General features: G+C 43.3%; 1 protein-coding gene across 1 annotated transcript; it reads left to right on the top strand.

Annotated features, from left to right (window-relative positions):
• The first annotated feature begins 91 nt into the window (after positions 1 to 91).
• Positions 92 to 2,499, top strand: LOC120706370 (replication protein A 14 kDa subunit-like). The gene is made up of 3 exons (XM_039991000.1): positions 92 to 268; positions 876 to 1,133; positions 1,960 to 2,499. Exons 2-3 carry the CDS (start codon positions 878 to 880, stop codon positions 2,022 to 2,024), a joined length of 321 nt encoding a protein of 106 aa, XP_039846934.1. The 5' UTR covers positions 92 to 268; positions 876 to 877; the 3' UTR covers positions 2,025 to 2,499.
• Positions 2,500 to 14,023: the final 11,524 nt, after the last annotated feature.

Raw genomic sequence — 14,023 nt, 5'->3', positions numbered from 1 at the left:
ACAGTGGTTTTCTTGAGCGTAAAAGCCCAGTCCAGTCAAGCCCATCACACCAGGTATTTTGTCACCGGTAGAAATTTGGCAGCAGCGGCGGCGACTCGCCAAAACCCTCGCCGGCTCATCTCTGTTTCTTCCCCCACTTTCCCTTTTCTCTGTCCCTCTCCTCCCTTGGTCTTCCTTTCCTGGCCTCCTGGCGGCGACGACTGGGCGAGCGGCGGCGCCATTTGTCAAGTCTTCGCCCACCCCTTTGCCGGCGTCGAGCATCCACCAGGTATGCCCGCCCCTTCTCTTCCCTTCTGCCGTGCGGAATGGAGCACCCCAAACCCTAACGAAGCTATTTTGTATTCGGATCTGTCCCAGTTGCAATATATTACCTAATAAGTTCGATTTTATTTGCAAAAACTATCGGGTGCACATGTGTACTCCCACGTCCTGTGCTGGGTCCGCCCCTTCCATGTAGTGTACTTTGCACAAGCATGTGTGATTTTCACGCTAATTGTGCTGGCCGAAATTCTGAAGACTGTTCTTGTGAATTTCTAGCCATACAGATATTATTGTATCACATCCATAACGCCCAAAATGTTTAGCTCAGGGTGCATAAATATTATAGGCTCCTTACACGTCACATTGCTAATGTATGCATCAGAGACTTGGTAGTGTTTTGGTTGATGTGACAATACCAGAAGTCTCATTGCATGTTTGGCTGTAGAGAACCTCTCCGAGCACCTGTTCATAATACTGCAGTCTTTGACATAATGGTTTGATGTGATAAGAGGGACTAGATGATATGTATAATTTATTTGCTTCTCTGTTTGCTACTAGATGGCAGTACAAAATTACATTGATAGTTCTGAAGTTCTGAACTCCAACTTTTGCAGAGATGGACACATCAAGCCCCGCAGCATTCGTCAATGGAGAGAATCTGAAAATGTTTGTGGGGCGAAGAGTGCGCACGGTGGTCCAAGTCCAACGCATCGAAGGTGGAATGGTTGTCGGGCAGTCCACTGACGGGCGCCCGTTGACTATCAAAAGTGCCATGAACATTCCTGTATCGCACTTCATGGAGGTTTATGGAATTGCTGAAAATGACCAGACCATCCGCGCTGAAGTCTGCACAGATTTTGGTCCCAACTTTGGTGAGATTTGACACACCTATGGTGTTTGCCTTTGTCCCGTGGATCATAGTAATGTGAACTGTTAGCTTATTCTGCTTGCTCCCTGGTTTAAACTTTCCAACGTTCAAGCTCGTTAGCTCTTATATCTTCCATGACATCACATGATTGTAGTGTGCATATTTTATCCTTTACGGTAACCTATGCACAATAAGGAGCAAGTGAAAATGATCTTTGCCCCCTTTTCCCCTTAACCTGTTAAATGTTTGGGTTTGTTATTCCTAGGTATGATGAGCAAACATTTGTTTTGCCAGCCATTAGAACTTGATCTGATTTTTAGAATACCAGAGCAGCCTGAGTGATTTATGTGTTTATACAATTGCAGATTAAGAAGTTCTTTTCCACTCAATTATTCAAATTTACAATTAGATGCTGACTGCTGAGTGTTTCTTGACCTAGAGCAAAATTGGCTTAAATTGTTGCAAGGAATGTGGATCGTCTTTTGTTATTTTTTTTAATGTGTTCTAGCTACCTTTGCAAGGTTTTAGCCTTATCCCCCAAGTGGTTTTAAATCTCTCCCAACCATCATCTTAGAATGTATTTCAGGATGAGAACCATGTTATCTGGTGGGAAATGTAATCATGTTATCTCCAATAACAATTGGAGGAGCTCATCAATGGTGTGAAGTTTGTTTAGATGTATTTGTTCTGCACTTTAGGTGCAAAAAAATTGTACTTAGTCTCTCTTTCATGCTGCCTCTTGCTGCAACAGCTTTATCCTACACAGCATTCATACTCATTTTCCTCTACCCATAACACATTTTTTTGTCTTCACCATGTTTATCTGGCAGATGCCAAGGCATTTGAAGGGTTGTGCAAGCTCGCAAGTGACAAGTTCAAGCACCTGTTCCTGTAGAGGTCATCATTGTTCGGAGGACCTTTAGCCGACTAAAGCTTTTTCGGTGCTGATGACGTCTCTAGATTTAAGATTTTGCTAAATGTTCCGGCATTCAGCCCAGTACTGTTACTTAAAAGTCAGTATTGGGCAGCTATTAGTACGTATTAACCCAAGCAGTGTTAGGGCGAAATCTATCTAGTTGAAGAACTTATGGTCTTTCCTGCTTCTAAGCAAAGCAAACCTATGCTTTATGTTGCTGTCACTTGCATTTGGATCCTGAGAAGTTGCCGTAATGGTCATGCAGCTTGATGTGTGCTAATTGCATGAGATACCTGAAGAAATTGTGGTTTGATGTTGTGGTCTGACACCTAATTCAGACAGGTGAATCTGTATTTCAGGTTCAGGAGCTACTAAACTTCAGTAGTATCAAAGCTGCTAGATCCTGAAACCCTATTTTCAGTTGAAATTATTGGGCTTAATGCTTGTGATTTAAGTTTTTGTGCTAGTGATTCTGCAGATTCCTTTCAATCCACTGAGTATACGTGATGGTTACTCAGTAGTGGCATCTATGATGCTGGTGAAGAGTGTTGTTTTTCTAAGGTCCATATCAGCTATTGTTAGCTTTTGCTATTTAGATTCTCCATGTTAGGGATAACTAAACGAGTGCCAATTCCACGATATCGTTCTGTTTTATCTCTCGACAGTTTTTCAGTTGCATGCGCCCACAGTTTTTTTTCCCAAAAGGAACCAACAGTTTTTTCGGTCATCAGATTTCATCAAACTGAAAGATAATAAAATAAAATAGCCGATAACCAACGAGCTAGGCTGAATGATTCCTATAAAGAGATCCTTCAAAGTTTCAACACTTGGATGAAAACCGCCTGCCTTACTTAACAGAGTGAATGGTTTGGTGGCATGCTGCTATCTTATACCTATAAAAGTGTAATCCTGTGGTTGCGATACCCCATCTTTCACCTGACAGCAACGGGAACAAATTCAAGACGCATAAACGAACAGAAAGGTCTCTTTTGTTCTCTTTGGCTTCATCCGGAGTCCTGCATTTGTCACTACCCAGTTCCGCTTCTGCAACAAAGTACCGGGATGCCCAAAAGAAATGAACGCGAAGCTTTGCAGAATAATATGGTTGATGGCGATAACAATGGTTTAACAACGTTCAGATTGTGCCTTTCACTGCATCCCTCAGGACCACACGATTGGAACTGATCTTATTGATTCTAGAGAAGATCATACACACCATATTAGTTTAGATGGGTGCATGTATTAGTTTAGATCCTCCAATGCGTGTAGTGTACCTGTAATAGTGAGGTTTGAACATTTGATAATCCTGTGTTATTTGCTGTCTTAGCGCTTTTTCGGTGTGCTTTCTGTTCTTCTCAATGTTTGGCAGACCCATCATGCTCTAATATGGTTCACTTTAGAATTCAAACAGACAGACAACTTCCTCTAATATGGTTCCATGTGTCAAACCATCCACCCCCACCCCCACCCCACCCCACCCCAAATGGAGGGGTTAATATCAGTCCGTATTGAGTTTGAATATTCAGTATGTGACGCCGTATTTGAATCCGAATACTAAAACTCAGATTTTTTTGATATCGATATCTAGTTATATTTTTTCTGATAAATTTAATATTATCATTCCCTGATCCGAATTCAAGAAAAATAGCTATATGTCTTCGTATCTGTAGATATCCAACCGTTTTACATCCTAGTTCCGAGTGTCAACTCCACCCCACCCCCGCCAAATGCACCTAGAGGCTATGGCATGTGTAGGGTAGCCATACTTCTCCTTGGTCCCCCTACTATATTCAGCATGCGTCCATGAAAAACATTGGATATGCCCACGTTAACAGGTTGTGCCTCTCTGCTGCGGACCCCTCCTCTCTTATATCCTTTCTATTATCACGAGTCAAGAGTCATGCTTTGGGAAAGTGGCATATTGTCTATTTAGACATCTAATACAACGACCCTATTAGCTATTACTCAATCCCCCTCAATACGACGTGTAAATAAAAACGGTGGGAGCAGGGGCGGATGCACACCCCGGGCCACCCGGGCCATGGCCCGGGGTTCGGCCCAATTTTTTTTTAGTTTTCCGATCTCTGGCCCAAATTTAATGTAGCGGTTCACTAAACTCTGAAGCCCAAGGCCCAGTTGCACAAATAGTCAACCCTATCCCAATCCACTATCCATCCACATCGCGCATCGGCATCGGGGGCACCCAGGGGCGGCAGCCGGCGACGGCGCACCGAGATCGCGCGAGGCGCGGCCAGGGACTGGCCGGGGCCCCGGGGCGACGGCAGTCGGCAGCGGCAGGCAGGCAGGCACCCAGCCACCTAGGCGGCACTGCAGGCGGCTGCACGGGCGAAGCGAGGGGCAGGACTGGGGAGGGGAGCGGCCAGCCGGTCAGGTGCGGCGAGCGGCAGGCGGCTCGCGCCTCGCGGCCAGGCACCTGCGGCCTGCGCCGCCGCACACCCGCGCGGCGCGGCAGTGGGTTGCGGTGAGCCAGTGCTGCAAGTCAGCAGATAGCGAGGAGAGGTAAGAAATTAGATGAACAAATTAACAATTTTAGAATGATTCAGTTTCTATTTTCAATGATTCAATATTTGATTAGTATGACAGACTTCAGAATGTCGAAAAGAAGACTTAGTTTGATGAATTTGATTGACTAGATCTCGATTCTCGATGACTGGATCCATCCATCATGTTAGAGTACTATGAATCTATGATGTTAGAGTAATAGAGTTAAATTGTCAATTTTTCAGATTTGAGGATGAAGAGGCATAGGTCGATTAGATCTTTTTTTTCTCCGGCTATAACACCGGTTATGCCAACACAGTCACAAATAAATACCAACCTAAATCTTTCCGAAGAGGTAGAAACCGCAGGGCTACCATACCAAGCAAACGAAACAACCAGAAGATGAAAATCCCTATGCCTTTTATATACATTGCTTTGCCCATCAGTTACAGTTAGTGGTTGTTTCAGTTGCTAAGTGTTGTTCATCTGTCACGGATTTCTTCAACTACACCACTTTAATTGTTAACACTGTCAATGCATCTTGTAAGAGACATGACCAATTGGCCCAGGAACATCATGACAATCTAGTGAGAGGATTAGAAAATGATGAAATTTTTTCTGGGAGGGGGAAAAACCAACAAACAAATCTTGCAAGACGTGGGGATACTCGTTGGGGATCACATCATAAAAATTTGTGCCGTCTTCAACTCATGTGGCAAGCAGTATTAGAGGTGTTAGAGAATATATGTGATGATGGCCCAACATCAACAACAAAAACTTGTGCAGCGGGTTTGCTAAAACAAATGGAGAGTTTTGAATTTGTGCTCATTATGCATCTTATGATAAAAGTACTGGGTAAGGCTAATGATTTGTCACAATGCTTGCAAAGGAAGGACCAAAATATAGTTCATGCTGTAGCATTGATTGGAGCCACATTACAGAAGGTGAAAGACCTTAGAGAACATGGTTGGGAAGAGATATTTGAAGGTACAAAAAGATTTTGTGCCAAGCATAATATCATAGTGCCAAATATGTTGGATACAACTGTTGCAAGGGGTCGTTCGAGGGGTCGTGGAGGCCAGCTAGTAACTTACCAACATCATTTCCATCATGAAATCTTTAATGTGGTACTTGACCAACTTATTGTGGAGTTAAACAATCGCTTTGGTGAAAGATCTACACAATTGTTGAAATACATTGCATGCCTTGATCCTAGGAATTCTTTTGCCAACTTTGATATAAGTAAGTTAGTTGAGCTTTTTTTTTGATGCCTCAACTCTTCCATACAAGCTGTAGTATCTGAACTCACGCACTAACTCACACCACCACACGCACACACTCACACACTCACGCCCTAGTGCGCAAGCTAGACCTACCCCTATACGAAGAGACTGCACGTGGCTGAGAGGTATTCGAAGTTAACCAGACTTCGAACGTGACGGGCACGTCACCCTGACCATTGTGGCACATCCACGTGTGAGGCAACAGCTACAAACCTGCAGCTGGAGAAATTGGGGATAAATCCCGGTGAGACACCAGCGAGCCTCTGGCTCGAACTCTGGTGGGCAGGAAGCCACCCACCGGCTCCTGCCACCCGCGCTATGCGCGGTTCTCGTAAGTTAGTTGAGCTTGCTTCAATATATGATGCCGACTTTAAACCATATGATCTGATATTGTTGGGAGAGCAACTTGAGACATTCATTCATGAAGCAAGAAATGAAACCAAATGGTCAAGTTGTAATGACCTTGGTAAGATTGCAGAGTTGATGGTTGACACTGGAAAAGATGGGGATTTAGATTTGGTTTATCGTCTTATTGAGTTGGTTTTGATATTGCCGGTGGCAACTGCATCTGTAGAAAGGGCCTTTTCAGCTATGAATATCATCAAAACTGAGTTGCGGAATAAGATGGCTGATGATTGGCTAAATCACCGCATGGTGTGCTATATTGAGAGAGATATTTACTGCCATTGAAAACGATAAGATATTAAGGCACTATCAGGATATGCGAAAGCACAGGATTAAACTACCTCATTCGAGTGGTATTTACAAAATCCTTGTTCGAATTGTTGATTTACATTATCATTGCTACATGTTTTAGATATTTAATATATCTTTTTCATTTTACAGTAGCTTCTACCTCTGGACTTGGATCAATTGCTGAAGAAGGACTTGGATCAATTGCTGAAGAAGAATAAATATATTACTTCGCGATGGCACTTTTTGTATGTTATCTATCTTTCCGTTTATATTTTCATGTATTTTTTGAACTGTGAGTTTGTGGATGTTTATACTTAAAACTCGGCCCGGGGTTCGACTCAATCCTGGTTCCGCCACTGGGTGGGAGTATATACACATCTTCCCCCTCAATTCGAGAGAGGCCAGTCATTTTGGCTGAAAGATATTACAACTCTGAAAATAATTTGAAAAACAAGCACTAAATAAAGAGGCCCAATTTAATGAGCACTATATCAGATTTGTGTTGTTTCCTTTTGTAGTTCACTCAATGCATTCAGATAGATAGTGATACAACTTGATTAAATAGTGATACACAATTACTTATGCTACACAATTGTATCATGTCTAGAAAAAATGTGCAAAGGGCCAACAGAACCGTGCAAAAGTCAAGTTGCCTGGTTGTATCGGATCTCGGTCTTACATTTTAGCAGCCTACGCCTCGGTAAGAAAAATAAACCTATCATGTCATGTGGTTGTATGACAGCATGCATGTGTTAGAACATGTTTTTTTCTTGTCTGTGTATTTTAATATGTGAATTGGTAATGTCATTCTATGTTTGTGAACATTTCAGAAGCAAGACAAATTCAAAGATATAGAGTCCACTGCAATTGATCTATTCAAGTTGACGCATTGCAGCAAAACTAAGGGTTTCAGTGATAGTGCCAAGAAAGCGGCAGTAAGTACCTCTCCATTTTTTGTAGTACACTGCATAATGAACCATATAAATAAATACAAATTGATAAATCATTGTCTTGCTAGGATGATATGGAAGCCATTTTGACAAGACCAGTACAAGAAGGGGAGCAGGAAAAGACTTGCACAGAGATTTTTTCCCAAGTGTTGTCGAAGTCAAGCACATTCCTTTGTAATGTGGGACTTCAGCAGACTGCCGCTCCAAAGTCTGTTTCACCGCATATGCAAGAGCTACGAGCTCAATTGGAGGCACAGAAGGAAGAATCGGCAGGACTTCGGCAAAAGCTCCAGAGGTTGGAAGCGCAGGCAGAAGAATCTGAGGCAAAATCTCAGAAACAAGCTGAGCAGATTGACATCCTGAAGAAGGCAACAGTTGATACTCAGAATCTCGTTCGCCAGATGATAGCATTTGGACAGAGTCAAGCCACTCATCAGACTACTCCTTGGCTGTGCTCAGGTACACATCTTCATGGTCACTTTGATTAATCTCTAAATTGAAAGTTGCGGATCTGGTATTGTACAGTTATATATCTTATGATAAATTTGGGAGACAAAAACATAATTTCAATTTTCAAATGAGGGAGCTCAGTATCAGTTTCATATGATGCTTAAGCATACACTGAATATCTAATATTCTTATGCTATTTGGATGCTGAAACTGTGGGGGCTACCACTCTTCTAAAAGCTTCTTGTCAAATCTAAATGTTACTAATATTTCTGGAAGCAGGCTAATAATGCTATTCTGTCACAATATGTTTTGCAGGATGCTAAACTCATTTTGGCGATATCTGACTTGAACTGTGCTCAGGTACACATCTTCAACTTGTGCTATGCCTCATCATTTTGGCGATATCTGACTTGAATTGTGATTGCAGTTTGGTATGATGTTTGGTTATCCGGACTCATTTTGGTGCCTGGAACTGTATAGCTGCATGGACCTTTAAATTGCCGTGTGTCTGTTGGTGAACTGTATCTGTTGTGATGCATGGACCTGGGCCTGCATTCAGTTTGGTTTTGCTGTTGGTGAAGTGGTGATGATGGACCTGTGATCAGTTGTGACTGTTTGACTTATTTTGATGTACTGTTCAACTTATTTTGGGTGAATGATTGTTGTGGTCTAAATGGCCAGTGAATGGTCACAACTTATGAACCATTAATTTGTATGGCATGACTTGCTTGGATGTCTAATTATCATTGTCATTAAATTGGATGTGGTTTATTATCTGTGACAATTTTTTACATGGGCTTGGACAAATTGGCCAAAAATGGTCGGCCTACACATGGGGCCAGTTGGTTTGTTCTAATTATAGCTGTAAAAATAGCTTATGCTATATATGGGCCAAATGTGTTTTTATGACAAATATTTTTATCATACTACTTGTGCCATGTCACACACCACATCATGTGCCACGTCAAATCTGTAGACACATGTCATCATCCCATCTAATGTATTATGACAAATATAGTGATAAATATCATGGTCATAACCTAGTGATGAATGTGTAGATTGTCACTAAGATTAATGACAATTGGATTTGTTAGTCACAGAAGGGGGATTATGACCCACCTTCTATGACCACACCCATATTGTCATAGAAGGGGTACAATGACAAGAAAAAGATTGTAATTGTCACAATATATTAGTCATAGAAGGCCTAACTTCTTGTAGTGTGCCTTTGATTGAACATGTAAAAAACTCAGTTTGCATGCAGATCCTTCTCCAGGTCGCGCACGCAAGCTTCTTCCCTTTAGATTATTTTTCTTTATTCTGATCAGCTCTGCCTCCACGTGACCAGCTATGTGCTGCCCTTTAATACAAGGTGGAATCTATACGAGGCACTAACTCTCCACACGTGTGCATGCTTCTAGCTCTATCGGCAGCTGACAATGCATATCGGCTTCCATGTTGATACTCTATCTAAATACGCCAACATCCGATTGCTTCAAAATTCAGTTTACATCGAATTTACCAAAATTCGGTGTCAACACAAGCCCCCCTCGTTTCGGAGTATAAAGACTTCATGCTTCAAAACTCTGTAAATCCAATGTCTCAATTTGCTTTTTATTAGAATTTAGCTGATGCCTCCAGTATGACAATATTAAGGCTTCGATAACTGATAGGTAAATCCAGACAAAATGACAACGATGCGTCCGGAAGTTAAAACTCAAAATACTTGACAGATGAAGACCACAACGAATTGGAGACCGTGATAACCTTTTCCAGCACAACTTTTTTCATAGCCGATGATCCTCAATATCAGCAGCAGTATTGATGGTATCAGCAGCAACATCTCGGCTGCTTAATAACAACTATGGGCTATTTGTTTGTACCTTTGCTTGTGCCGGCAGCTCGCGTACCTCCGCGACGCAGTTCATTCCGACATGTCAACCATTAGCGGGCCAATGCGAACATCGGCCATCCACTTGCCAATCGACGGAATTTCAATGCACCGGCTTAGCTTCTTTACAGAATATAATATATTTTTTAGCCAACCAATATCGGAGAAGACCAGAGTAATTTGGTCAATCGGCCGTAAATCCAACAGGTGCTGTCAATGCTTGTTTAAGCGAACACTGAACAGCCAACACTGTATTCCATCGGCTCAATAGTACTAATCAATAGGATGCTTCACTAGCACGGGGATATTTTTGTATATGTGAAATCATCCTCTGAACCTGGAGAGTTGAGCTCCTTCGGATTAATCTGGGCACTAGAACTTGGCATGTCTGACCCTCAAGTATACCCGTGTCATATTTTTGTCGGCCGGACACTAAACAACCAGTTTTCAATAATGTTCCCATCACTTGAACTAGCCGAACTAAGAAATCATCCGGCCAATTAGCACATCAGACATAATCTTAATACTATGCAGCATGGGGAGGATTTTTTTAATTTTAACATTTTTTAATCTAAAATTTTAATAATAACCTGTATGGATCTAAATTTCCAAGAACTAGCCCTTTTGACCGCGCCAAAACTCGTGGCGCGACTCACTGAAGAGTCGCGCCATATGCTTTGGCGCGACCAACCTTCCACGCTGGCAGCTCAGCTGACCTGACAAAACTGAGTCGCGCCACAACGTGACTCTTCAGCGAGTCGTGCCGTACGGCGTGGCGCGACCCTTCAGGGAGTCGCGCCGTGCGGCGTGGCGCTACTCAACTTAATAAACGATCACTTTTTCCTCCTCCGTTTCTTCCCCCCAACCCTCCCACCCGACATATCTCCATGGCACCGCCCCTCCCCCTCTAAATCCACTCTATCCTCCACCCAATTCGAAGGGGAAACAAAGGGAAATCATCAATTCTTGTAGGTAACTCCTCCATTCTAACTGATTGGTTTCCCTCCATTTCATTGATTTTCTTGGATTTGAGTTGGTTGAGGTTATTATGGCGATCACACTTATTTTTTCTCTGGCAACTCTTATTTAATAGCTGAAGTTAAACAGTAATTCCAATTGAAACTGGATATCAATTGAAACTATTGGCTCTATTATGTTGCGAAAGTAATCTCTTAGCAAAATCTATATTGCATTGCAATAGAGATCTATTTCATGTCCGTTGTGCAGCTCTTGTTCTTAATCTTTTTGTAAAAAAATATTTGGAAGTGATTGATGGAGTAATCAATGATATAAGAGAGAGCGTGAAGTACATTAAGGGTTCCACATCTATAAAGGGGAAATTTGAGGAGGTAATAGTAGTGATGGGCATAGATTGTGGGAGTCGTCCTACACTAAATGTGCCGACATATTGGAACACAACATGTGATATGTTAGAGTCAGCTTTGCATTTAGAGAAGCATTTTATGAGTTAGAAAGGCAGGACCACAACTACATATACTTTCCATCACTTGAAGAATGACAAAGAGCTAAAGTAGTTTTTAATTTGTTAAAGGTATTCGAAAAAGTGATCAATGTTGTTTCCAATTCAAAATATCCCACCTCTAATCTTTATTTTTATGAAATGTGGAGTGTGAAAAAAGTATTGGACAAGAAAACATCAAGTCAAAACCAAATTATTGCATTTATGGTGACATAAATGAAGACGAAGTTTGAGAAATATTAGAAAATCTCATACTCAAATTGCATACTAGTTATATTTGATCCTCGATTCAAGTTTGGATTTGTTGAGTTTCACTTAAACAAGGCTTTTGGATTCAAGTTTGGATTTGTTAAGTTTTACTTAAACAAGACTTTTGGAAACATAGCTAGTGTTCACATTGATTAAGTATGTACAACTATAAGAAATTTGTACAACGGATACTCATCTCATCTAAAATAGGAGAGTCTTTTAATTCTTCTGCTCAAGAAGGTGAGATTACAAGTTCAGGAAAGGTTCACTCGTATGGCAATTTATTCCTATGTGATAATAATAGTTTTGACATTTTACACCTGGTAGAAGATGCATGCACCAAAATATCCAATTCTAGCTTGTATGGCCCAAGATGTATTGCCTGTAACAACATCTACTGTTGCAGCCAAGTCTATATTGCCAGCACATCCTGCTATCTATATTTTTAGAATGTCATATCTATAGTTTTAGAGAGTCATGACTCATTATCCTAACTCTAAATCACAACCTGGCGACGTGAATTCATGACACTATGTATAGTTTCATGGATGACAAAATTAATATCTAAAATTTTAGTATTATAAAATGAGATAATATCATGGATGGACTGATACTTGAACTAATATCTTAACCATTAGTACTTGTGTGTGAAATATGTCAAATCATATGGTCAGTATTGTGCTCTATGATTTGACATATTTATCGTTTTCAAAATGCTCTTTGAATTTGGCTCTTGCTTCTCTTTCTTATGGTCAATGTCAACCAATGTTTGTCGCGAATGATCTGTTATATGTGGCATTTTTTTTGAATTCGCTCAGCAAGTTCTATATCACAATTATGTGGCTTACGTCCTTTTTGAGCAATCAATTTTTATTTGAAGCTATTGGATTGATTATGCTGATTCAAACACTGTTGCAGTCATGAATGCATTTTTTGGCACTACAGTTATCAGTAGTATGTCTTCATGGCCAGAGAGCTGTTTTGAGATCACATATCTCGGCAGGTGTTTGCAGCCTGTTTGATTTATTCTGCACAAATCTGACAGGAGATTTGCAGGACACCTAATCTAAGTTGGCAGGCTCCTGCAGAGCCATTAATTAGTGCATACAAGTGAGACGGATAGCCCTGCAGCGTTTGCAGATGGGTCCGCTTGCATCGTGAGGCTGTGCCATGGAGATCAAGTAGGGTGTGAGGGGCGGGGGGAAGAAAGAAAGGAAGGAGGAAGATGAGGTAATTATTTATTAAGTTGAGTCGCGCCACCACGCCGCACGGTGCGACTCCTTGAAGGGTCGCGCCATGCCGGACGGCACGACTCCTTTAAGAGTCGTGCCACGCCGCACGACACGACTCGCTGAAGAGTCACCCAAAAGCATGTGGTGCGACTCAGTCTTGCCAGGTCAGCTGAGCTGCCAGCGTGTTAAGTTGGTCACACCAAAGCATGTGGCGCGACCCTTCAGTGAGTCGCGCCACGAGTTTTGGCGCGACTAAAAGGGCTAGTTCTTGGAAATTTAGATCCACACAAGTTATTATTAAAATTTTAGATTAAAAAGGGTTAAAATTAAAAAAAACTCCATGGGGAGGGAGGGCTGGGAGCACCCGGAAGCTCCCAGAGCGACACGTGGCTTTGGGAGGGAAAGTTGAGACCAGCCCCCGAGAGAGACGCCCGACACAGGCCATGGATTTGCCACGCCGACCTGCCGCGGCCGCAGCGCGGCGATCCCATCGGGCACAGTCGACCCGAGGCAGCGTCTCTCCATCCGCAATCGAGTTGCCCTCTGCGCCGACTCCGCCCGTACTCTGTAACATCCCAAAATCCACCGAAATAATTCACGCGATAAAATGGTTAAAAAGTTTTTCGTCGTTGAGCTCGAATCTTTTTCCCGCCCGATCTCCCGATCCCCGAAAGACCCGACCCCGACATCCGAATCCATCACCCTGTTCACCCTTGACCCGCGCACGCACCCGACCGAGCACGCGTGATCGGCACTGCGCATGGCCGACCACGCGCCGCGGATCCGGCGCGAATCTCCCTCCCTCTCTCTTCTTTCTCTCTCTTCCCTCCCTTTTCTTTTTTCTCTCTCCCATTTTCCTTTTTCCTTTCTTCTTTTCTTTTCTTTTCTTTTCTTTTCTTTCCTCTCTCCTTCCCTCCTCCTCTGCCGCGCGGCCCGACCGCGCCACCCCTCCCCGCTCCCGGCCTGCTCTGCCCCACTCCTGAGCGCCGCCCGGCCCGGCCCCGACCTCGCCCCCTCGCTGCAGAGCCATGTGCCGCCGACCCCACGCGCGCACGCGCGCGCGGTACGCGCCCGCCGGCCCCGAACGCCGCTCGCCCCCGCCTGCCTGCCCCGCGCGCCACCCCGGCCGCTCCCTGTTCCCACCCGCGCACGTCCGCGCGTTCCACCCCGGCCTCCCCTCCTTGGCCGAGCGACGCGCCACGCCAAGGTAGGCCGCGCCTGCACGCACGCACACCGGCCCGCACG

Source organism: Panicum virgatum, chromosome 5K (genome assembly GCF_016808335.1).
Source record: "Panicum virgatum strain AP13 chromosome 5K, P.virgatum_v5, whole genome shotgun sequence".
NCBI classification, from domain to species: domain Eukaryota; kingdom Viridiplantae; phylum Streptophyta; class Magnoliopsida; order Poales; family Poaceae; genus Panicum; species Panicum virgatum.
The sequence above is the reverse complement of the archived record's forward strand: the minus strand, read 5'-3'. Positions and strand labels throughout refer to the sequence as shown.

Excerpts from the sequence above, each read along its gene's own strand:
- LOC120706370 (XM_039991000.1), top strand. The coding sequence starts at position 878 with ATGGACACATCAAGCCCCGCAGCATTCGTCAATGGAGAGAATCTGAAA. Across the intron at positions 1,134-1,959 it reads AGATTTTGGTCCCAACTTTG|ATGCCAAGGCATTTGAAGGG; the intron begins GTGAGATTTGAC and ends TTTATCTGGCAG.